This window comes from Dysidea avara, chromosome 8 (assembly GCF_963678975.1).
Source record: "Dysidea avara chromosome 8, odDysAvar1.4, whole genome shotgun sequence".
Taxonomy (NCBI): domain Eukaryota; kingdom Metazoa; phylum Porifera; class Demospongiae; order Dictyoceratida; family Dysideidae; genus Dysidea; species Dysidea avara.
Window position 1 is genome coordinate 12,605,773 of NC_089279.1, and position 27,828 is coordinate 12,633,600.

Sequence of the window (27,828 nt, forward strand, 5' to 3'; positions counted from 1 at the left end):
CTACAGCTAGCTATAAAATGTATGTTCAATGGCGGATCCAGGATAGGGCATTTGGGACCAGAAAATCCCCCCCCCCCCCACTTCCGGGAATCCCTGAAATGCCCCTGCCCAGAGCCTGAGATTTAAGTCTTCATGCAGGCTTTACTCACTATTGGTTCTGACCCCATGCTATACTTGTAACTGAGTACTAAAAACAATAATCGTGTTGGTTAGCTCATAGATAACATATCTATGGTTAGCTCATATATAGATAGGAGCAAGGGAATGTAAAGAGTGGCACACTAATTAGGTTAAGTGCTTATCATTATTAGGCATTCCAGCCCGATTTTTAAATTTTGGCTTTTTATATGCTCAATAGATAGAGTATTGATTGCCGATCTCAGAAATATATAGTTTGTTGGGTTGGAATTAGCTACTTTGGCATGCACAGTGCTTAAAAACTCAGTGAAAAAAGGTACATTTTTTCTCCGGGGCTCCCCATACATTTTAAAGGGAAAAATGGCACAATTGAATCAGGAAGCCATCTAGCAATCTGGACTATCTTGAAACTGCAGTTGCTTCTATCTGCAAGTTTGTACATGTAATGAGAGTAACTTCAGATTATATCAGATCTCAGCTATCTTTGTATACTTTGTGGTGAGCAAATATGTTTCACCTATTGCACACTTCTCAATACAATGGTGTATACCTATAGGCAAGAGGCTATGTCAAGTAAGTAAAAACATCAAGTTAACAACTTATCAGTAAGGTAAACAACTAAAGTGGAGGTGCCGCAATGACGCAACAATACCTAAGGTGGAGTTGTGGTTTCAATTATGCATGGTATTGTTATGCCGACTTTGAAGTGGTTTATACTTTTGAGCTAATGACACAGCCACCAGAAGATTGCTCTGGAGCTGAAAATCGCTAACCCGAGCGAAGTAACTACGCACTTTAAAGTAAGCACCAGTGACTACCTTCCACCCGACAGTACGTTTTTTTAAGTTTTAAAGTATTCTACATACATTATAAGGCTTGAAAAGATTACAAAACAACACAAAACTTACTTATATGTAACGCGCACGATAAAACTAAGATTTTCATGATGATCAACGTGTGGACAAACCCCACAGTGATTTTCATCCTCATTGGAGCTTGGATGACGGAGCAATCCCAAGTTAAATACGAGTTGTTCTTTTGTGCCAGGGTTCTATTGGGGAATATACGGAGAATTTTTTTATTAAAAAATCTCGGATACTGGAATGCCTACCATTATACTGATTCGGTAGCTTATAACATATTTTTGTGTTTTGTTCTTCCTTGCCATGCCCACATTGGTTCCATTCGTGGTCCTGATTGTGATCACATGTTGCCCGAGAATTCACATGCTCACATGCACTTTTGTTTGTTGCTCATATTTTCATCAATCATGATGGTTTCTCAGTTCTCTCTAGGCTGTTATCTATGGTTATCTATAAACGGAGACCATTTTTTTATTATTATTATTATATTTTATAATTGTAAGACTCATATGCATGAGCATAGTACAATGATTAGTTACAAATTAAATTAGAATGTAAGTAAATAAGTAAGTAAATTAATTAAGTATAAGTAATTAAGTAAGTAAATTAATTAAGGATAAGTAATTAAGTAATTGAAGAGATCACTAGTGTACAAGTGTAGATAAATTTAGTCACTTCCATTTTTACTGAGTTAGGCAGTTATCTCAGTCGGTATTTGATGGATAGCTTCAGTGGAATGAAGGGATCACGTGGATCGGTGACAAGTGTTTTAACTTCCTGCAGAGAACTTCCTGGGTTTCGTGCGCGCAGCTAATGAATTACGTATAGCTACCGGGCTAAATATAGTAGCTGTCTAGTCAGTATCAGTCTTTTACTACGACAGATGGCACAAGGAAGTCCCTCCGAATCTCGCACCAAACCTAGACTGCTGGAAGATTTCAGAAGTAGTGTAGCTAAATGGTGAGGATAATTGAGAGGGATAGCTACCGGGCTAAATATAGTAGCTGTCTAGTCAGTATCAGTCTTTTACTACGACAGATGGCACAAGGAAGTCCCTCCGAATCTCGCACCAAACCTAGACCGCTGGAAGATATCAGAACTAGTGTAAATGGTGAGGATAATTGAAAGGGTTGGTAGAATGGGGGACGCTATAGATAAATATTTTTATTACTAAAAATGCCATAATAGGCATGTGAATTGTCACTTCAAAGTTCAAGACATGCTCAGATGCAGAATCGCTGCTATTCAGCAAGGACCCTAAAAGTCTAGTAATGCCTGCACTTACCCATTTAAGGTGGCGCTGAATCGATTAAGTCCGGTCACACAAAATTTGTTTCAACCCACGTGCTTAATGAACTATTTTGGGTGGCCCATAACTTCGAAGTTATTTAGCGAGAAAGGAGATGGTGTGGCTAATTAGGGCACGGTCCGTATCTCAGCATATCAGGAAATTTGGCTCAAAAACGGAAGTTTGAGGCCAGCTGCAGGTTATTAGTCTAATTATAATCAAAGCAATTTAGCAGCTGCAATTATTTTTACTTGTTATATTTCATTGATTAAAGACTTTATTGTTGCTATTTTTCCACTTTTGTAGGTTTTGAGAGATTTCTACTTAAAGGAGTCGTCACAGACTGTCTAAGCTGCGTATAGTGTATTCATGACAGGTGCATTAGAACTTTAGTACGCATACAGAGCTTCTTCAATAAAATCGTTTTAAAGCTCTGTATTAATTCTAAGGAGTGATTTATAGTTAAGCCTTGCTGTGCGTTACTACTCAGACCTAGCCAGACGGAGTCCATGCCAAATCGAAGCAATAATCTCACTCAGAATCACGCACATATTTAACCTCCAACTTTGGCCGGGTAAGTAGAATTCTAGGAAAACGGAAACGGAAAGTGGGAACGGAAACGACCAACGGAAAATGCCTGATGAAGGTTATCATGTCAATATACGGGTTAGATTTTACAGCATGATGCTTCTTTGTAACATTGTTGGACCCTTTCGTACTGTTCCGGCGCTAAAGCGATCGAAACTCTCTAATAGAGCAGTCACCGTGTATTAAAATACTCTACTAGAACAGTCAAGAATGTTTTTGTAAACTATGCGGACCTGCTTTAAACCTGTGAATGATATGGCTGGCAAAGATTAGGTATGTAGACTAGCTAAGTCATCAACACTGACTGTTAACTGTTCCTTTAAAACTATAAACATTTAAAAAGATTCAACACTGAAACATGCTTGAAGAAGTTTGTGAAGTATTCTAATTATATAGACTGAAGACAGTGTCTATATAGGCTATGCACTTACATGCAACTTCCTGATAAGAGTTATGTATGATAAGGTGTGCTGTTAGCTTGCTTGTCAGCTCCAAGACGTGCATGGCTGGTCTCATATGACACACACTAGCTATATCATCAACACTCTATTTAATTTTGTTTTCATTAAAGCTTTACAGCACAAGTGCTGAAGGTCTGTAAGACACCTGGTCCTACAGCCTGCTCAAAGACATTAGATACTAAGACATTAGCTACTTAAGGTGTGTTTGAAAAGTTGCAGAAAGGAGAAAAAACAACTGAAATAACTATACTCCTTGTCCTTGAAACCATACAAAAGATTCAACAATTAAGAATGAAGTGATTTACAAAGTATTCTAATCAATTGACAGTGTTTACATAAAGATGTTCCTTGTCAAGATAAAAGTTAGGTAGGCGGTAGATACAGTATGTGTCAGGCTGAGGTGACTCCAATGAAGAGGCTGAGGGTTGCCAGCTATAGTACAATGATTCACAAGCTTTCAATACTAAAAGGCCCCTGGTGAGATACATGGTTTGCAAAACATTCTGTGACTGCTCTATTAGAGTATTTTAATGGATGGTGAATACTCTATTAGAGAATTTCGATCATTTTAGCGGAACAGTACGGAGGGTCCAACAATGTTACAAAGAAGCATCATGCTGTAAAATCTAACCCGTATATTGAGATGATAACCTTCATCAGGCATTTTCCGTTGGTCGTTTCCGTTCCGTTCCCGTTTTCCTAGAATTCTACTTACCCTCCAACTTTGCCATTGTTTTGACGAGTGATAGTTTACGCTATATGTGCTCACTATGGCTTGTTGGAATTGCTCAAGAATAAGCTAAAAGAATCTAGCAGCGAATCCGGGATAATCCAAACATGTCACGAGATATGAATGAATCTATTAGAATAATCAAAATGCCCATTGGAAATGTATTGCAGATGATTATGTTCTTTTATTGTGAAAATGACGAGCAGAGTTTTCGTGTACTGAACTTCACTTGGTACCATCCTGTTGGTCAAGAGTTGCTCTTTCTCATGGTACTTGCGAATCTGAAATTCATCTTTTGAGTGAAAAGATATGTGAGTACAAAGTGTCAGTACAATAGAAACTATGCAACTTATAGTGAACAAATCGGTGCAGCTGGACCAAATCTCCGCAAACTTCTTGATATTATAGTAATCACGCCTCGAATCACACGATGGCAGCTGGCCATTTGCCAATAAATTAGCCAGAGTTGTGACAAGTTAATAATTTTAAAGTGGGACTAAACATTAGTTGGGGTGTAACTAATCACTGGACTGGACTACTGGACTGACATATTTTTGGTTTTTACACATTCCGAGGTTGGTTTTATTGAGTCCTGCTAGCCAAGGGCCTTCAGAAAATTCACAGTCAGCTACTAAAATGATGAAGCTACTAAAATGATGAGTATGAGGTGAGGAGTAAGCAAAAACTGACTTCTCACTACTTGTTATGCTCTACAGCATTTATACACTTCTTATTATTGTGTTTTGGAGATTGTAATAATTATATAGCAGTAGCTAATCAAAAATCATTTTACTATGTTTGTGCTACCTAGCTATAATGATATACTGTATCCTTCAACTAAATAGCTCAGACCCCTGGGACACAACCTATGCTTCCTAATTAAGACAATCTATTGTAGCTAAGTTCATTCCTACATGCAATATACAAACTCATTGCACAACTGTAGGTTTTTTCTGTTATCATGATTAGTTCTTACATGTGCTGGTTGGCGTACTATAAAATGTTACCAAATTTATTAGCATTGTACAAGCTTGCTACTATCTCCAAGACGTTATTGTTGGTTAACCATAACTAGCACATTCCCTGCAGCATACTGATAAGGAGTATAGGTATACGTACTGTAGAAGAATATAACAAATAGAGGTGAAATCACTAAAAGTCAGTTTTTGCTTACTTCTCTCCTCACACTCATCATTTTAGTAGCAGACTGCAAGTTTTCTGAAGGCCCTTAGCTAGCAAGACGTAATAAAACCAACCTCAGAATGTGTAAAAACCAAAAATATGTCAGTCCAGTAGTCTAGTCCAGTGTTCCAGTCCAGTAGTCCAGTCCAGTGATTAGTTACACCCCATTAGTTGTATCAACAAAAGTAGCTGGGTGGTCTGACAGGGGTGTTACTATTCAGTGGACTGGACTACTGGACTGGACGACTGGAATACTGGACTGGACTACTGGACTGACATATTTTTGGTTTTTACGCATTCTATAGTTGGATTTATTATGGAATCTTGCTAGTAAGTACCCTTAGGGCACCTGTAGCCCACTTCTAAATGCTGAAGATGAGCAGTGGAATATGCGAAAACTGTATTTACTACCGTTCATTATGCCACTATACAGCACTTATTCCTTACCCTGGTGTGTAGTAATGCTGCAGTAAGTGCAGGGAATGTGACAGCATTAGTTAACCAGTGATCAACTTGCCTGTAGACAATATATCCTTCAAGATACCCTTAGAGCACTGAAGCTTGAGGAGCAAGCTAGTCTCGCTAGTCTCACTGCTATAGACTTCTGTTTCAGTGCAGGGGCTTATCAATTAAAGATTGTAGCTAAGTGCCCGTGCTGAAAAATCGAATTGGTAAGCTCCTGCACTGAACTAAGGTTCTGGCCTTGCAAGACTAGCTTGCTCCTCAAGCTTGCTTAGGATATTTCGAAGGATATTGTCTACTAGAAAGTTGATCGCTGGTTAACTATTGCTGTCACATTCCCTGCACTGCCTGCAGCATTACTACACACCAGGGTAAGGAATAAGTGTTATATAATAATAGCGAAATTATTAAGAGACAGCTAGTTTTCGCATATTCCACTGTTCGTCTTCAGCATTTAGAAGTGGGCTACAGGTGCCCTAAGGGTGCTTAGCTACTAGCAAGACCCCATAAATCCAACCATAGAATGTACAAAAACCAAAAATATGTCAGTCCAGTAATCCAGTCCAGTGTTCCAGTCCAGTAGTCCAGTCCACTGAATAGTAACACCCGTCTGACAGTTTGTTTTGTTCATCCACTAAGGCACTTCGCTGTGGTCTATGCGCGTTTGTTCACGCATTACCACAAACATGCTGTACAATTAACTTTGTGTGGCTGCTCTTAATTGGTTCAGCGCCACCTTAACTTTACACCTGCTCTGTTATGCTGACTTGTTTCAGTGATCAGTTCACTTTGCTGTGATCACGTGCCACAGTGTAAATTTGCAATCCAGTAATAATAACGATAGGTGATTGGTAATAGTTGTTTTAGTTTGGCATATTGGGACAAATCACCACTGAGTCTTTTCTGCATTTTTCACATTTTAGTTACATATTTCAGGACTCCCTGTATTTACAGGCTTTAAGGCTTCTCACAGGTCCCTAGTGGGATAGCATTTGTTGTAATTTCATACACTAATTCAAACGTACTCCACAATAGTCAATACACAAAATCACCCAACACAGTCACAGTGTCCCAAGGTTCTAATTAAGGAAGTCATCAGTTCACGTGAACTGTCTCTACGATACTTCCCCACCAGAAAAAAAGTTAGGAAAGATATTTTGGCCTGTGTACATGCACTGCTTGAAGTATCTTAGTTTACTACAGTAGTATATCCCCAGTACATGGAACAGTTAATTGTTTGTTATTTTAATAGTTTTTCAGTAAACCCGCATTCACTGATGTTTTACTGAGAGTTTAAAACTTAGTAAAATAATTATGTTCCATATACTTAAGTTTACTGACACTTTACTATCAGTATATCTACAGTAAGGCATCTTAACAAATTAGTAAACTAAGAACCTTCAAGCAGTGATGACAACCTGAATGAGTAATTGTTCTGTCATGATTTGAAGCAGTGGGGGGAAGGGGGGAACTGGAGTATTGCTGACGTCTGGTTGTGGTAGGGAAGGGGATTCAAGGAAAGCAGGTTTCAGATGATCTATGGAAATAACTTCCCTTTTCCCTTTAACCTCCACTGTGAAATGCTTATCTGCCCTGCTTACTACTTGAAATGGTCCATCATATGGCTGCTGCAGGGGCTTCTTATACTGCATTGTGGCGAATGAAAACATGTGTACAGTTTGATAAGGCAGTACTTACAGCAGTATTCTTGTGTAGTGGTTGTCTGGGAGGTGTTGCCTTGAGGTGATACATAACAGCTTTAAGTTTGGTGACATAATATGATGGATCAGGAGTAGTGGTGTCTGCACAGGTGTTGAAAAATTCTCCAGGCAGTCTTAAGGCGGTGCCATATACAAGCTCTGCAGTGGTGCAATGTAGATCAGTTTGAGTGAAGTGCGAATGCCCAATAGAATCATAGGGAGTATTGTGGCTCACTGAGTTGTATCAACATATGCCTTAATACTTGACTTGAGCTGACGGTAGAAATGCTCCACAAGTCCATTTGCAATTGGGTGGTAGGAGGTGGTTCTGATACACTTACATCCCAAGAGCTGCATTAGGTGATTCTATAATGTTGACTCAAACTGCTTCCCTAGGTCTGTGGTAACTGTTGATGGAACACCAAATCTAGAAATCCATCCTTGAACAAAAACCTGTGCCACCGTCTCTGCAGTAATGTTGCTGATTGGTAAAGCTTCTGGCCAGTGGGTAAAACGATCAATGCAAGTTAATAGATAAGTGAATCCATTGGAAGGTGGCAAGGAACCCACTATATCTATGTGAATATTATCAAATCTACAGTCTGGTGTCTTGAACGTACGCAGTAGTGCTCTGGTATGTCTGTGAACTTTAAATCGTTGACAATGCAAACAGGTTCTGGTCCAGTGGCGAACATCTTTATTGATATTAGGCCAAATGTAACGAGCAGTAATGAGCTTTTCTGTACTTCGGATGCTGGGATGAGATAGACAATGTAAACAATCAAAAACTGCATGACGGAACTGTTTGGGTACGTAAGGACGAGATACCCTTCACATAGTATTGTCATATCAGATGTAGGTAGGGGCATAGCTTGGAGTTTTAGTGATGGACATTTACTTTGAAGTTGAATGAGTGTAGGATCAGTCTGTTGTGTTGCAGCAATTGCCTTAAGATCTATAACTGTATCTGTGTGGAGAGCATTGGCTTCCAAACATGATAAAGTGTCAGCGACTGGATTGTATGCTTTAACAAAAAACTAAAACTAGTCAATGGCGGATCCAGGATAGGGCATTTGGGGCAAATCCCCCCCTTCAAGAGATTGCATACAAGATCGAGATACTCTAATAGAGTAGTCAATTACTCTAATAATAAAGCAGTCACAATGTTCATGAGGCAGTGTAGCTTACCTATGAAGCTATAAATAGGATTTTATTTTACATAACATACATGATATATTTGGTAAAGGATAACTAGCTATTATTGTGACCTTTTTTTTTTTTTTTGGTCTTCAACTTTTTTTCAGCAAGGTGCCCCCCTCTTTCCAAACTCTGGATCCGCCCCTGCTAGTATATCATAAATCATAAATTTAAAAATGAAGTAGGGATCCAAGCAATAAAAAGTAGTGAAAAAAAGAGATAAACGATGGTAGCGATTACAGCATAGTTCAGTGGGAAATCCCTACTTTGGCATGGTATAGCAATTACTTTGTGTCCAGTGCCAAAGTAGGGATTTCCCACTGAGCTATGCTGTAATAGCTACCATCGTTCATTTCTTGTTTCACTACTTTTTATCACTTGGATCCCTACTTCATTTTTTATTTTATAATTTTTAATGTACTAGTAAGTACAAAGATATCACTGAATAAAGCTAATGATACAGCATGCAGCTTTTCTATCATCTATATCTTATATATATAAAGCTGAAAAGCCATCTGTCTGTCCACAATTCCGATGGCGTCCAACGATTTTCTCGCCAGCTGATACACGTATCGAAGCGTTTTTTGTGCCAAACTAAGTACTCATCATCTAAGAATTACCTCGCTATCCATGGCATCCTGGTAAGCATAATTGTGTGTGACTTATGCATGATCTGAAAACAGCAGCCATCACACCAAAATAACGTTAAGATCATTGTACCTATAATGTGATCAGGCTAATCACTCATCTTTATGAGATAGGAGCTCATATGTAAACACCACAAGTTAAGGTGTAAGGGAGCATAACACTTAGGATATATCTGTACCATTGTGGAATGCCTTTAATTTGTCCTTATAGTGGTAGTAATTGCTTGGGTTGTGCCTGATTGTATTATAACAGTTAATAAGCAGCCATAGAGTGTTAACACTATAACGGAGAGAGTAAATAAAATGATTGCTGAGTTCATTGTTACAATATTATACTGCAAGAGCTGTTCAGACCCTTAAATTTACAAATAGCACACAATTGCAAGTATTGACTTTCACTCACTATGGCTTCCTTTTTTAAAGCCAGTATATAAAGTGATATGCAACAACCCACTGAGCAGGAGTAAATAGCTATAGGATGACTGCTCTATTATGCACATGAGATTAAACAATGGTTGAAACCACTAGTATCATAGTATAACTGCTAATAATATATAGTATGGCCAGCTGTACAAAAGCACTGCTGCAAGTTCACTTTCATTATATGTATACCTCTACTGATGACAGAGAATTGTTAACAGGTGACAATTGACATTGATAAGGTCGACATCAAGCCTAATATCTTCTAACAGAAGGCTGAAGTGTTACTTGCAGCAGCTAGTGTCTTTGCTGAATGTACTCCGATCCAGTTATAGACTAGGCTTGCGTCGATTATGCCGGCACATGATAATTTTTGGCATAATAGGGGATGAAAAGCATAATGGAGCATAATTAGGAGCATAATGGGCAAATTTCCGCCACATTAAGTATAACTTCTGCTATAATAGTCACAAAGTCAAGGGCTAACCTGTTTTGGATGGTGAAATGAATCCTGATAACAAGTAGAAAAATGCACTACTACAAGTTTACGCTCTCGACGAAATAATATTTTTCATTGTGGGTTTGAGATTTATTGGACACATGCCAACTAGCACCAAGGCATGGCAAAGCAGTTTAGCTGAGCTTCAATCATTGAAAATTTGTATTATATAACATGACTGTCTCATCATCAGATTTTGGATAAAATGTGATAATGATGATTATATAGGCCACTACAATGAGCTAACTTGCTTCTCATCAACTTTCCATAGAGTAACACGGGCAGGCGGGTTATCTCATTATTGCACAAGCCATAGCATATTTGTACTAAACAAGTATAATAATCCTTTATTTTAGGTTATTGGCAGGGTGCACACCAAGCACTGGTGCCCACTGAGGGTAAAACAAGTGCACATAAACTTCAACTTCAATAACAAAGCTTTCAAGTCCTTTATGAAAGTTCCACCAGTCTTGGGGTAATGTACCATACCCCAGTACAGCAGCAGCAAACAGCAGCGGTGTTAGCACGTGTAGGCTAGTCAGTCTTATTAGGGGGAGGGGCTGTGAAAGCTTGTAGCTGAAGTAGCAACGCTAATAGCGATTCCGGAATTCCATAAATTTTGCATAAAATTTTCTCCGTGAATCTTCCATTGGAGAGTTGGCACAATCAATTCGCTGCCGTACGAGTGATTGATCATACAATTGGATCGTTTCTAGGGTTTCTGGGGGCAAGGAATACGATGGTGCAGTTAGTTTTCTGCTACAAATATGTTTGTGGAGTTTTATGCCAATTATAAGATTATTTTGCAATATAGCCACCACAATGTTATGTTCTCTTTGCAAGAAACGACACAGCACATGTTAGTTATGTCAAGGTGAGCATTTTTGTCCATGTAGTTTTCAATATTACTATATATGCTAAAAGTCAGCAAATTTGCACCACAAATAGCTCATCTCTTTGATGCACCATTTTGGTAGCTGTCAAGGAGCTGTACATTAAGAGAAAAAATAATCATATAAGCAGCTATAAATCAACAGTACAACTCCTTGCTTTGCATGCACATTGTATTTTTGAGTGGAGGTGACTGTTACAGAATGGTTGCAAATAACCATGTGTGTGCTGTTTTGCCAGCCGCGAGATACTAAATGCCTGTAACTATTTAATGGCTGGTGACCTTTATTCAGAAGATCTTACAAGTAAGGTTACACTGTGGTCCATGTATTAAGGCATTTATAACAGAAAACAGAAGTTCAAAATGTTATTGCAAAGCTCAGTTATAAGCATTTGTTCAATTGTGCCATTTTAGGGACTATTTTCAATGGAAAGATACGGAGAAAATGTTGCCTATTTTTAAGGACAAAATAGCTTATAGCTCTACCATCCTATGACGGATTTTTAAAAACTAAGTGTTTGTGAGATCCTCAGGGATTACTGCACAAGGCTATGCTAAATAAAAACTATTTCCATTAATTTTAAAATTCTCCCGGAATCGCTAACACTAAAGCTACTATGACTCTTAGATATGATGGCCCTGCACATAGGGCATGCAGCTCAGGTCACGGTACCAATGCTAGTGTATAATCTAATGTACACTGTAGCACTCACTGTTGATGCCTTGGTGGTTGTTGATACTCCAGAAAGCACTCTAATCAACACAGAAGTAAAAAAACATTCATAAATAGTGTCTGTATCTCAATGGGATTGCAGTTAATTTTCCATGGAAATAGTACTTTTCTACGTGATAAACCCACTACCACAACACTCAAAAAATCCATGCTGCAATCTTGTGCAATAATGAGTGCGTATGGGCAAAAGAAAATTTTGGTGCAGGCGGTTGATGACTGTGACAAGTTAGTGGCCTTATAATGGAAGCTCGATTGGAAAACAATACAATAGAAGTTCTGATGATAATAAAATTAGTGTTGAGTCAGATAGCTAGTGAATGTCTGGACATTGAAAATAGTGCATGAGGTCTGGAATGATATAAAACCAAGGAAGTATTTCAAGAAGATCGAAATTCTTTAATAGAACAGTCAAACACTCTAATAGAACAGTCATTGCATGCAAAGAGAGAGAATAAGAACCATTAAGAGCTTATCACCAGGAGGCTAATATGTTCTTGACATGGTGATGCAAATACAAATTACATATTATACTGAGCAGTTGCTGTCCTTTGAAGACCAATTGGTACTACTCAGAAGATCAATCAGAAACAATACATAACTTTTTATTTGCATACAAAAGATATTAGACAGACCCCCTGCTCTAATATGCCTACGAACTCTGGAGCATATCCAATTTCAAGCTATTGCTATTATTTTTATGTAGCAGTTGAAGTGACACTTCTCCATTTACATTGTATCATATAAAGAACTTCTCTGCACAAAGAAAAAAACACAAAATAAAAGCACACTGCATTTCTGAAAAGCATAAAAACAAGCATAATAGGCAGAAAATTGGGGAAATTCCAAAAGGCATAATAGGTGAATTTTGGAACATAATAGACTCAAAGTTAAGCCAATTATAGACACACGCCACATACAAATATTATAAACCCTTGCTAGTATATATCACGCTCCTTCATGACTTTGATTAGGGATCAAATTAAAAAGTGGGAAAAGGACCGGAATAGCTAAAAGTTGTGAAATAAGAGATACCTGCAGATATACTAGTGGACATTTAATCCCTAGATAATTCAGTCTCTACTGAATTATGCATTAAATATCTACTAGTATATCTGTAGGTATATGTAGGTTATACATGCAAATATACCAGTGGACATTTCACAGTACACATGTACATACATATAGTAGTGATTAAAAGGCAGCTATGATCACTTACTTTAAAGTGCCGAAGTCTCTGCACAGATCAATTATAAGTGAGGATGTATAATAGTGTCATTATAGTGAAAAGTTGCCTTAAAATGTTTCCTATGCATAAAACTTTCTATAGCAAACCAATTATTAATTTGTCACGGCATGCCGGTGTTACTTTTTGGTAATAAGACAAAAGAAAATTGGTTTCTGGGATTTGTCAATGCTCAGTCACCAATTTATACATACACTCAATCAGCCAAATACGTAAATAAAAACTGTTTATGTACACCACACTGTGTTGAACGATCAGTGTCATGGTCCGGTACTGTCTCCATATATAAACATTGCATAATATGTAATACAGTATCACAGCCCTCAAGTGTATGGCTCATGCATGTGATTGTTTTTATTTTTCTGTAGTTTACCTAATTCTGAAAAACAACAACAGTAATGATGCCATTACATGCATTCTTTACCTATGGAAGAGTGCTAAGTACTAAATCTCACGTAATATGACATAACATTCAAGTCTTTACATACATACTATATAATTATATACTCCAGTCAGCTAACTGTACAATTCAATAATATTTTCGATATAATATGTATGTAGCTCCATTTAAATAAATTGAAAGTAGTGGAACTATTTGGAGTCTGCAACAGCTAGATAGAGATGTCAATTTCACCAACTGGTTCCACGTTTATTTATCTCACGTACTACAAGAATCTGCTTCCTCACTTTGACACAACATTGTGCAGCAGTTTCAAGAGTTCTTTTTAATCGTTTGGTCAATCTGTCAGCTTGAAAATGATATGTTGACAAGACCTGCCAGAATACCTACAATACTTACAACTGACCATCAGTTGTCCTTACATTGGAAACAAAGGATTTGATATTCAGTATTTATGAGTTCAGCTGGATCCTGAAAAACAGCTAAAAATGAAAAATAGATTTTTTTTCTCAAGAGAATTAACAATTCAGCCAACCAGTTGAGTAGTGGTGACAGTAAGTGTTGACAACAGACATGTGTGGTTTGGCTCCATTACAAGTTCCTGAGTAATAATGGATCTATAATTTATTTATGGCTTCCACATAGGAAATTCATGGTGAAAATTTTGATTGACCATACATTTATGTATCGTGTCAGGCATTTGTTTTGAAAATATTTTCAGTGAGTCAAACAGTACTACAAATGAGCCAAGTTTCAACTTTCAAGATCGTGATTTTCATGTTTCTGAGGATTCAGCTCAACGTGTACATACTACTAAATGTCTATATTACTTCCCAGCATACTATTCTCCACCCTGCTCTTTAAAGTACCACTGATACAGTGCATTTAAAGTACCCTGATACAGTGCATTTAAAGTACCCTGATACAGTGCATTTAACTAAATAAAGTGAAGAACAGTTTTGTAGTCTACCAATATTTCATCAAATCAGTCAGTTCTGAAGTGTATGCCACAGTGGTTACCGAGTAATAAATTATATTTACTGCAGTAGTACATATAACGCAATGTGTAGGCACCGGCCTATTATGCCCGAAATTTTACCTATTATGCTTTTGAGCATTGCTCAAAAATTAAGCCTATTATGCTCAAAATTATGCTTTCAAAATCAAAATTATGCTCTAGAAGTGACTGTTTTATTAGAGTATATCAGCCTTTCCTGACTGCTCTATTAGAGTAAGTGACTGTTCTATTAGAGTATCTCGATCTTATTTCTGCAAAGTGTGAATAACCAACAAAGAAACGGTTTAATAAGTTGTATTACGTGTTTTTGATTATAAAACGCACTAATAATACTATTGGCAGTGAATATTTGCTTTCTTTCAGGCGCGCGTATTGCGCATTTAATTAATTTTTCAAACATGCTGGCATTATGCTTGATGCTTTTGGCCACCTATTATGCTTTAAATTATGCCGGCATAATCGGCCGGTGCCTAGCAATGTGGTACACTTCAAGATCCATAACTACATTAATTTAGTTACAAAGTAAATTATATAGCTTGACTGAGTGTGTTATCTCGATATGCAGTGTTTCAAGTAGATTGACAGATACTTACTAACAATAATTCATAAGCTCTTGATACTAAAGATTCTGAAGTAATGGACTAAAAGTTAATGATGTACAAAGTTTAGAGACCATCTTGAAATTCATAGTCATTACAACAGAACAACGTAACTTGATGAAAAGTTAACAGAAAGTATACAATCAACACAAATATTACAGTACCACAAAAGGACAACTTGTGGTTATATAAAGTTACCAACAATGATAACAAGAATAACAGACATGCTTATAGCAAACATTATCACAAGGAACAGCATGTTTGTAATATTTGTTTCCTGCTTATGATAATTATCTGTATCAATATCATCCGTAATATCTGTTTCTGGCTTATTTGCATCTTCTGCTTGTAGAAAACAAAACAAGACTACACCCACAGCAATTACAAATACAGTGATACGTAACCATTTGCTAGGGCCTTGTTGTCTAAGTATTTCAGCAATGTTGGTAGGAGTTATTCTATCTCCTACAAAACAACAGAATATACATGGTGTAATTGTGAACATTGTTCTGTGTAGTACGTCATTGTTTACACACACACACACACACACACACACACACACACACACACACACACACACACACACACACACACACACACACACACACACACACACACACACACACACACACACACACACACACACACACACACACACACACACACACACACACACACACACACACACACACACACACACACACACACACAGGGACCCGCCGATTATGCTCATAATTTTACCTATTATGCTATGCTGCACTGCTCTAAAATTTACCTATTATACTTAAATTTATGCTCAATACTTACCCATTATGCTCAAATTATGCCCAATTATTTATGCCTCAGTTCTCATGCTCTAGTAATAATTTTCAATTTATGGATAAATAACAAGTGGCTGAAGCACAAACTTACTCTTCAAAATGCATATCACAGAAAAGATCGATATACTCTAATACAACAGTCAGTTATGTGATTGTTCTATTAGAGTATATCGATCTTTCTGTGATAGCTATTTTGATAAGCAAGAATTCATACTGTTACACAAATATTCTACCTATTATGCTAGCATTATGCTCAATGCTTTCAGACACCTATTATGCTCATAATTATGCCAGCATAATCGGCGGGTCTCTACACACACACACACGCATATGATATTATACCATATGTGTATGAGTATATAAGCATGATTAACATAATAGTTTTGGTGGATATAGGGAAGTTTGGTCTTTTTGTCCAGAAACCCCATTTTAACTTCTAAGATATAGTTAGCTTCTCTGAGTATATAGCTAATAAATTCATGAGAGATAAAGCACTGCCGCGAGTGTTTGACGTCAAATATAGCACAGAAAATAGGCAAAGTCAAGTGTTATGTTTCATCTCGGGACCACTGCACTCTTTGAGTGGTATATTTGATGTATAGCATGAGCCTAGGCAGTGCTTTAACTGGTATAGACAACTGTCAACTTGAGATACACACAAGAACATGAAACAATTAGAAACTCATGGAATAGTTTTATCATCATCAGTAGAACAGGTATTGCACTTGTGCTGCTCCTGCATCAATCTATTTGCGGACTTGGATAAGTCTAGTCTGTCTTCTTAATGACTAAAAGTTTTGATTGCGATATACTTAATAAGCATATTTCTATGATATTCCCAGGACTCGTCCATTTATGTGAACAAAACGTAGTAAGAACATTCACTGCTGCTGACCACAAACAACCATCATCGAAATCTTCAAGCATACCTATAAATTAAATCCAGTGATTCTAGTCTTACTGGTTGGGTTAACTGGTCAGCCAGCACAGCACAGGCTATTAGCCCAAAGGCAGATCCAGGAGCTGGAGAGAGGAGGGGCACAAACAGAGTAAGTTGTAGGTGGTTTGGAAGAGCAGATAGTTGCTGTATATTTGAAGTAACAAAATAATCATCTCTTAGTAGTGTCTCACTGTTGACTTTGACATTTTGGCTTTGTGCTTAAAAGCTGTTTGAAAGGCTATGAACATGGTAAATACCAGCAATATATAATTATTTTTAGAGGTGCTTATTACACACAAACGTGCTGAGTGACAGTTTGACAGCTGCTTTGATTTTGGTTCCAGTAATATGGCAGTAATATGCATATTTTCATGAGTTATCAGTGGCGGATCCAGGATGGGGCATTTGGGGCAAATGCCCCCCCCCCCTTCAAGAAATTGCATACAAGATCGATATACTCTAATAGAGCAGTCAATTACTCTAATAAAGCAGTCACAATGTTCATGAGGCAGTGTAGCTTACCTATGAAGCTACAAATAGGATTTTATTTTACATAACAGACGTGATATAGTAGGTAAGGATAACTAGCTATTATTGTTGTGACCTTTTTTTTTTTTTTTTTTTTTTTTTTTTGGTCTTCAACTGGTTTTCAGCAAATTTTTTTGGTCTTCAACTGTTTTTCAGAAAGGTGCCCCCCCTCTTTCGAAACTCTGGATCCGCCCCTGGTTATGTAAATTGATTTTGGCATGGCAAGATTGATTTATACATCTTATGATTCAACACAAATGTACAGGAAATAAATAAGGGGCCTAGATGCAGGGGTACCAAGGAGCTTTAAAGCAGCTGGAGCCCTGGCAAGGCAAGCACACACACAAAAGAGAACATAAACACAATTTAACACATACATTAGTGCTTTAATCAAAAGAAATACAGCTAGCTCCTCCACAGAGGGAGGGAGGGGGGTAAGAAAGGAGAGCTCAGGTGAGCAAGAACAGACCATAATGCACATAATATGATTTCAGTAAATGGCAGAAGGCATGTGCTTACTGTAAGTGAAAGAGCTGGCAACTACTAGGAAGTAATGGTGTTTATGGTCACTAATATTACATAGGTATGTCTGACTTGCTTGTTCAGTCTAGTCTTCTATATATAAATAATGTCAAGAGTAAATAATGGGTAATGTTTTACTGCCAGAGATATATAGAATTGAACTCCTGTAGTATGAAAAAGTTAAAAACTTTAACTGATTCATTAAATTTGTCAATTTTTCTTCTGTCAAAACTTCATTCAGTGGTGTAATTACATATCTAGAAGAGTGCAAGTTGCATTGATTCCTTCTTAGCTCATTATTTCCTCTCCACCATAATTATAGTGAAATCAAATTACCATTTAATGGCAGTAGGCATTGCATGCATTTCTCATAAAACTATACCTCAGCAAGTTTTCATTAGCACTTCTAAATATATATATATATATATGCAGCTTTACACTTCAAGCTATTGTAAAGACCTAAGTAGCAGGGGATAGTGCATTTATATACATGACTCCCAAGTGATCATATGCGATGTCATTTGAATATCAGGAGTCGGAGCCCCCAACCAAGAAAATAACATTTACAATGACTTCATAGGTGGTACAGTATCATCTAATACTATTATACCACTTTAATGGTCGAAGAATATTTACTGTCACCATACTTACCACAAGAGAAGGATCTACTAAACTAAATATTCCCTATTGGCTAAACTAGCAACCCAAATTTTGTGTGTGCCAGCTTTGTATGCACCCATTGAAAGACTTTTCAGCATTGCATGAAAATCATTTCTGTTTGAGAGATGTAGGCAAACAGATAAAAGATTGATATTTACTAGATATAATGATGCAATCACTAGTGTACAATACACATATGTACACCTCTTGTACATACATAGAGCTAGCATGTTGCCTTACAATTTAATAACAGTACTGTAGTTCATGGTAATAACAATCTGATATTATGTGTAAAGATTAGAAGGTATATGCACGCGTACAGTCACTGCAGTGTAGATAGACAATTAAATGGTTGAGTCACTTGGAAAATCTATTAACAACAAAGTATTTAAAATTTTATTTAAACACTTTGAAAAGTATTTTGTATTTAAATATTATCCTGACAAAAGTATTTGCAATTGTATTTGTATTTGTAAAATTTCTAGTATTTGTATTAGTAAATACTATGCACTGTATTTGATCCCAAGTCTGCAACACACAGGAACTACCACAGTGAGAGCAGGCTCTGCAATACATAGACAAATACAAACATATGTGAGGGGGCATAGGGAAAGGGACCTATAGAGACTTTTTAACTTTTGAGTAAAAGTCAGTAAATTTCCGTTTATTGTTAGGTAATTATAGTAAATTACATACATTGGGAAATCACACTTGTCTTTAAATTCTTCATAACTATGTGAAACAATTGAGTATTGACTTGAAATATGAATAGCTGGTGAGTTGTAGAATTCTTTGATTAGCATAACTCAAATTCCATGTTAACCACTATAGGTCCCTTTTCCTATGCCCCCTCATATATTCATAGCCTACAGTTAATGAATATTTACTAAAAATAGTTTCTCTCTACAATAGACCAGTCCACAAGCTAATTACTCACACATGAATATAATAAACTACAGACAATAATTACATAGTTAAAATGTCTCATGATTTTCCTGTCAGAGAATGCGTGTATCTCATGGGTAAGTAGAATTCGAGGAAAATGGGAACGGGACAGGAACGGAAATGGAAACTACCCACAGAAAACACCCAATACAGGTCATCATGCAATAACACATGTTGGACAGGTTGAATTTTACAGCACAATGTTTCTTTGCAGCATTGTCTGGATCCTTTCACTAAAATGATCGAAACACTCTAATAGAGCAGTCACCTGCATTGAAATACTCCAATAGAGCAGTCAATAACGTTTTGTTAACTATCTCACCAGGGACCCACATTGATGGCCTGTGAATTAATGGACTATAACTGTCATAGATAGACTATATAGCTAAGTCATCAATATTGAAAGTTAGCTACTTCTTTGAAAACCTGGCATAAACATTTTAAAATATTGAACATAGCTGACTTGAAATTAATACTGATGAAAACTGCGATACACAAAGTACTCTAGTTAACTGACAGTGTCTATTATAGGCTTTGAAACCTGCACACTACTGCTTCCAGATAAGAAGTCATATGATGGGAGTACGTATGCAGCACTGGTATGCTTGTAGTGAAGTGGCTCCAAGAGGAGTCGCCATGCATGACTGTTCATATTGTCCTTAGTCTCCTCATTGGAGCCATGTACCTATACACATACTCCAGCTACCACATACCCATCATGTGACTTATTCCTGAGGTTGCAGGTACAACTACCACTGTCAGTTAATTAGAATCCTTTGTAAGGTTTCAAGGAAGTAGCTAACTTTCAATATTGATGACTTAGATACCTATAATATGACAGCTATGTAGCCCATCAATTCACAGGACATCAATGTGGGTCCCCGGTGGGATAGTTAAGAAAACATTCTTGACTGCTCTATTAGGGTATTTTAATGCAGGTGACTGCTTTATTAGAATGTTTTGTTTGTTTTAGCGAAGGATTCAAACAATGCCGCAAAGAAGTAAAATCCAACCTGTCCAACCTGCATATTGCATGACCCTTGATGACCTTTATCAGGAATTTCCGTGGGTCGTTCCTGTTTCCACTTTCCGTTCCCGTCCCGTTTTCCTCAAATTCTGCTTATCCGTATCTCACGAATGGCGAATAAGATTACTGGTTCAATTTTTGACTGTTAGACTTCACTTCACCTCAACAGGTGTCTCACTTGGCACCACAATATATGTACATACAATGCATGTGTCATGATCTTTGTCCGCATTTGCATCCTGTTTCCTTTTGCTGACACCATGAGGTGTCAACTTGCAAAAGCACACCAATGGATATGTTTTGCCTATCACATATGAATAAAATGGAAATTTTTATACCATGCAAGTAGATTGATTGCAGGCTAGCTTCACACATCATTCTTTATATGTAGGACCGTGTAACAGGTAAAAAATCATGTAAAATGACTACAGTAGCAATTAAAATATTGGTGTACATTTTGTTGCATATGACCATAAGCTGGCACTTTGGTTTGGTGGGATTATAAAAAAGTTGACAAACAAGTGAGCCATATGTATGCTACTTTGTTGTTAATTAGATGAGCTAAAGTAGGCATTAAATTTGCACTCCCTGGTTTAAGTACTTGATCCCTACTAGCTTGTAAAATTTATTACATTTACACACATTTAATTAGATGGTATCAAGTGTGTAAGTGTATGAGATACTCTAATACAGCATTAATACACACATTTTCTAAATCAGGTTGAATGCAAGTAACAAATTGAACATTTTTAATACAACAGTATAAACTCTTGACTACAGCTTTGTTATATAAACAAGAATGGCTGAATTTCAGGAAAAAGGCACAATCATGTGAATCCTGCTCAATATACATACATACAAATCAATTAATATAAAAATAATCCAATGTTCATCTAAAAGGTTCCTGAAAGATGTTAACAAACCAGCAGCATTTATGATATAATCTGGTAAACTATTCCAATCATTAATCACTCTGTTTATATAATATCAATGGTAGCTGCAATGATATCAATCAGTGTCGATATATTTGTAACAATATTACAAATCTATTGACATTATAGTACGGTATAGCTGCCACTATTACTCCTTTTTCAAACTAAAGGTCTTTGCATCTTTTTCACAGCTGGGCTTACATTTCAGCTACAGTATTAACAGTAGAATAGTAGGACATGAGGTTTGAACTTACTTGCCCAAAAATATCACCAAACGTACAACCAGTGTCACTTTTCCTTCACAAAAAAAACTTCAATATAACCTGTTGGAAGGGTTTCATGGGGTTGCTCTGAAGGTATTTTTGGGCTTGGTTATGTATAATCAATACTGCCAAGCTGTTTTTTTTCTTTAACCTGTTTAGCTGAATTTTCTATTAGCTGATTTCTGGCTTGATTTCAATGTTGTATTGACCCAAGATGTGCCATTTTGCTAACTACAGCAGTTACAGTGCACTGCTTGTATCATAGACTTACCTTTGTCCTCCTTTTATGTTCTGTTTCTTTCTTCACTACTGCATAGCTAGTTGTTGATTCGCAGTAATGCCAGATGGGTTCAGTTCATCTGGGTGTCACAAGAGGAATCGTCCGTAATTTGGCTAGATTGATTGCAGAGGTACTTATTGTACTGTTCTTCATTTGAAATGCTGTGTAATGGGCTGAACATAGCTGAAAATGAAGCCTATTAGCCACTTCACTTCTCAGTCAGGGTGCACATTATAGTTGCTATAATCGTAATGACCTGGCACTTCTTATACAGTTGATTATTTGTAATGTTGTACCACAGATGGAACAATGCTAAAGATAAAATATAATGGCCACATCACTTTCAATAATTGATAGTTGAGGTGCACATTAAGTCACTTATTGATTTTTATAATATCTGGCCAGTACTATTCTTTCTTTTGATGTGGTATGCATTGGTTCACCAGTCATAATTATATTGCAAATAAGTAAACAAACAAGTGTACGAAATTTTGTATTTGAGTAGGGATTGTAGAAATAAAGGTAGTTTATAATGTACCGTATTGCCTCGAATTACAGCCCGGGCATTTATTTCTTTCAAGCAAATTTTTATCCCGGCTACTAAATGAGACCGGCGACTATATGAAACCGGCGTTTATATACCTGATCAGCATTCACGAGTCAACTTCATACCTTGGGTGTTGTACTCTCCTTGTCTCAGCATATTTCACAGATTCAAGCTTAAAAGGAACTCCATAAAACATTCTTCACTTCATTGTTGATACCACAACCCGGAATTGTTAGAAATAATGACTGCACTAGACGTTTATTTGAAACCCAGCATTTATTCAAGGCCCGGCATTTATTTTTGTTATGATGCTATATGCTGTATATTCGGGACCAGGAATTTATACAAGACTGGCTGTAATTCGAGGCAATACAGTATATACATGGACATTTAATTCAATCTGGCAATATATTCTGTAGCCATATGACTGAATTAGGGATTAAGTGTCCACTAGTATAGCTGCTGACCTCTCTTGTTTCATTGCTTCTATTTATATGATCCCTACCTAAATATAAAATTCTAATTTTTCCATTACACTTGTGATATACAATACAACATATAATTTTCTGTGGGCGCAATTACTTGTCATGACTATTAAATTGTACTTGTAGAAAACATAGAGATATAAGTATAAAGTACTATAAGTACCAACACCAGTAAATATGGATATCCACACCAAAATATCCAAGCCACAAAAAGGGTGTGGTTTTCAGGGTTAAATTATTTTCTGATGCTAAGTATAACTTACTAATTTGTCTTATGGATGTCTAAAGCTGCATGCCATCCTACTGTTGCATTTGTGCACACATCTGATAGGGCACGGTTGGAAGTAATCTTTATACGTGCATCTGTTTTTCATAGTGCAAGTTCTGTGCAAAATACCATACCTGTTTCACTGCCCATACAAAAGTCTCAATAGTAGCAGTGAAATTTATCCCGTATTTCACTGACAGCAGTGAAAAAGTTGTAATTGCAATTTCATTGGCTAGAATTTATGTTAACAATGTAGCGCCAATTAGTGTTGACGTGTGTTTAGTACATAGTGACAAATTGCGTACATAGCAATGCTAATGCACAGCATTCCTATGTGCAGCGAGTATGGTATTAACTGGGAATAGCATGGGTATAGCAGTGAAATTGGGATAAATACCACTCTTGTTGTATTGGAAATGGTAAATTTCACTCGGCTTCGCCTCATGAAATTTATCCCCATTTTCCAATACAACACTCGTGGTATTTATCCCAAATTTCACTGCTACCCATGCTATTACTAGTACTTATCTTACAGAGATTGTCCCAGCTGAGATATAGGTCTCCTACATTTGCCTAATTTTCTTCTACACACATTAAAATAAAACACACTTACCACCAAAATTATAGGGAACCTATATGCAAATGTAGACATCTGCTGTTGTACATGTATATGCCAACATAAAGCTGCCAAGCTCAACAATACTTCAGGAATAACTAGCCTTCTCAAAGATGAGCGCTACCTGTGAAATAAGCCATATATTGTGTCAGCATGCTAGGACACAATTACAAGAACTTCGGTTGTCGCTAAAACTGAAATTTACAATCAGATAACATTTCAGAGATTGACAGATTATAAAGCTGAACAAGATTGTATAGCAAAGATTATGAATTGCAGACCATTAATGGCCACATGAAGCTCCTCCTCCTCCCCCGAATGGAAAACTTTGATTTTTATCTATATATAAAGCTGTCTGTCTGCCTGTCATGCTGTTTAGTTGCCAGTCTTTCCAACAATTAATGCTCAAAATGAAGAACTCATCAACTGCCTACTTAAATTTTTTTATTATCTATACATGCTTCCGTGTCTTCTACAGCCCGTTGAAGGCCATGGCTTAGAGAAAACTTGGGCTACATTCCTTTGAAAATCATAGTACAAATAGCTGAAGTGGTAAAGCACTTAACTAGCATGTAGAAGATACAGTGAATCCTCACTAATCCAAACAGCTCTGTTCTCAAGTTGACACAAGTCTGTTCAGATTAGTGAAATTGTCTGGATTAGTGAACCCATTGATTATATACTGAGCCCAGTTTAAATACCCTAATAGAACATATACTTGTTGGCAAACTACTCTAATAGAACAGTCATTTCTACTGTTCAGATTAGCAAGCGTTCAGATTACTGGAGTTTGGGGATCCACTGTAGTGGGTTTGAATCCAGGTACTGACACATCTTTTCTTTTTAAGCATACCTCTTTGGGCACACATTTTAAGGCTCAACTTTTAACTCACTTTAGTACGGGTGTTCAAAGGCGCCGCTGAGGGTGTTCAAAGGCGCCGCTGAGGGTGTAACTTGCACATTGCCCAGGCAATATCATGGGAATGCGGTTTGCTCATGGTTTTTATGCACAACCAGGTCAAAGATATGATACACTTTGACTCGCTATATTGATTGGCATGGAGCATTAAATTGTGGGTTTTGGTTTACAGGTTAGTCTAGTAGTTGCACTAGGTACTAAACAACATAATGATATGTAAATAATTGTCTGGGCAATGCATATATGTGTATTTCCACCTATCATGTGTCAGCCATTCAGCAGACCACAGAACAAGACAAAGAGGACAACTAGATATAAATAGGTGAGTAACTTATACGTAGTCCTAAGTACTTCATGTAATGTATTACCTTACCTTCCCAATAGCAAAGTTGGTAGGCTTAATCCCACAAACACAATTTTTCTGGCATTGTATTTAAAGCATAGTGGTACATGAATAACGTTCTGAGGGCTATCATCCCATGCAATTAACACTGCTATCAATTGATGCATAACAGAAACAGGGTGAGTGCTCTTTGTTCTTTTACCTATCAGGGGAGTGTGCCCAGGATGCTTATACCAGACTGTTTTGGGTCTTGCCAATATTTACATTCAATCAGGCTTTTGGGTATACATATCAGTAAAATCCCTCACAGCTGTGGAAAAAAACTGTTACATAGCATCACTTTACAACAATAATATTTGAGTTGCTAGATTATGTTCACCCAAATCATAATACCGTCCCAATACATGTTTTTGGTGCTACGTTATGCTTGTTGTTGTTTGCTCTTTATAGTGTGTTGAATACACTGGTATAAGGAAGATTCACAGAAATACATTCCTGTCAGGCAAACAACATTGTTGTTATTCTTTACAATGTATATATGACACAAACAGGGGGTAGGATTACAAAGACAGAGACTGGTTACAGATACACTGAAGGTCTACCAGCATAGCTGGTGTTTGTGCACTAACCTGTTAACCTCAAGCTATTAACTGACCAGGGTTCAATCTCCCTGCCTGTGTTTTCATTAACTGTACCTTTTTGGTACACTTTTTTTGTCACATCAAGAAGTTTGTGGACATTTGCTATACTTCTGCTCATGGCAAAACTACCAGCTGGAACAGGCATGTCCAATACATTTTGATTGAAAAGTCATTAAATAATTATTGTGTATTGCCCACCTGGTGTTTGTTTAGTAACTTTCCAGGTGTGATAGGTATGTGTAGAACAACTCTCTGTGAGTACAATGATGCCAGAAGATGTTGGGGCATCAAACCCATCCATTTTGTATTGGACATTTCAGGGGCATGTAATGAAAGGCACAACAACCCGCAACATGTGATAGATACCTCAGATTCTGGACTAGATTTGGGAAGAGTAGTGAATAGCAATTAAAATGAGCTTTAGCAGAAAGAAATCACAGGAAATTTAAGCATGTCATTTTTAAGGTTGAAAATCACGTAATGTTTTTATGGCAAATGGAATGACAGATATTTGGAAGGGAACGTTCTGATGACATCTTAACATTCACTGCATTAGTGTTACAATGAAACCAGTGAAATAGTTCTACAGGTTAGTTTGTGAAAAAAAAAATTACAGTGTTTCCGTCATGATTATATTGTCTGCTTTTATAGACGGGTTGCCATTTTAAGGCGTGGTCGTTTTACCGTAAATTTTCCACATACTTTCCAAGTTCGCTAAGTCAAAAATATATTACGGCTAATGGAGAAAATGAACGTTTCGGTTAACTTTAGCAAGCAAGAGTTAACCAGCCTTCAGAACAGAAAGTATGTTATAGAGAAAGGTTCGAGCTATAACATATCCAGCGTGTAAGGTGAAGGCTGAACGAGAAGATGCTTTTCTCTCAATCTCGGGTTTTTGGATAGCGATAAAACTCACTGAAAACATTCTTTGTAAGACTTTGCTACTACTTAGAATGATAGACTGGATGATTTTAACTCACCTTGTACCTTTGAAGAATCAAAAATGTTTGTCAAACTATTTTTAAAAATAGGTTTTTTATTGACTTCTAGACCAACATTGTAATCATGCGTAAAACGGAAAGTCGCATTTGCTCGCGTTACACAAGGGACATGCCCTAAATAGGCAACCCGTCTATAGCAACCTTCTTCATAATTAGCTACGTATGTTCCATCAGATGTATGCAAAACTAGCTAACTAGAGCTATTTTTTCAAACACTTCATAGGCATAGTCTCACATAGCCAGACTACTACTTTTTCAGTGTCTGAGTAGTTCCCCACCCTCACACAAAGAAAAAGTAGTGGTCTGGCTATGCAAGACTATATAGGCATACACACAGATTGAGTACTTTTGGAACTATAGGGCATACTAGGGCAGGCAAATTGCATACCGTTTGTGTGTGTTGTACTGCCAATAACACTGAACAATGATAGATAGATACCTGCATAACGTTGTCTCTTTAGGTTCTCGGGAAATCGCCAATCCTTGTACACATCTTCAACAAGCTTCTTGACCACCAAGTCGTTATTTCTGTCCGCATATTCACACAGTGCCTCTAAAAACTTCTCGAAAGTTTTAGTCTCACCGATCTTCAGTCCACCTCTCATTGATTCTAATAAAAGGCGTGTCTTACCACAATCAGTGTTTTCGCAAGCAACTCTCTGAAGTAACGTGATATCTCGTAGTAATCCTTTGCTTATAAACGTAGACAGCATTGCATTTGCCGGCAAGGCCTGTTCCAAATTGCGGTAATGTTTTTCAAATACAGCAAAGTGAGCCATGAGCTGTAGATGCTTTGAAATCTAAATGAAATCCGAAATCTAAATTGCTCCGTATATTTCCGGTTATTATTCTGTGTACGCAGGAGTGCGCCCACAGCCGGAGTTGCCACCCTTAGTCTGGTGCAGCCGCCCTTCGATTAGAACTTTATCGTTGTAAAATAATTTCGTATGCAAAAACTTGTACAAAAAGTTTACACGAAAATTTTTACATTGTAATTGTAATTTTTAAGCAGGGAGTCCACTCAGTAAAA

General features: G+C 37.2%; 1 protein-coding gene across 1 annotated transcript; it reads right to left on the reverse strand.

Moving 5' to 3' along the window:
- Nucleotides 1–15,119: 15,119 nt before the first annotated feature.
- On the reverse strand, nucleotides 15,120–27,612 carry LOC136263387 (uncharacterized). The gene is made up of 2 exons (XM_066057898.1): nucleotides 27,238–27,612; nucleotides 15,120–15,525 (listed from the first exon to the last, which is right to left on the reverse strand). The coding sequence occupies exons 1-2, from the start codon at nucleotides 27,575–27,577 to the stop codon at nucleotides 15,245–15,247; spliced, it is 621 nt and encodes a 206-aa protein (XP_065913970.1). The 5' UTR covers nucleotides 27,578–27,612; the 3' UTR covers nucleotides 15,120–15,244.
- Between the last annotated feature and the right edge of the window lie 216 nt (nucleotides 27,613–27,828).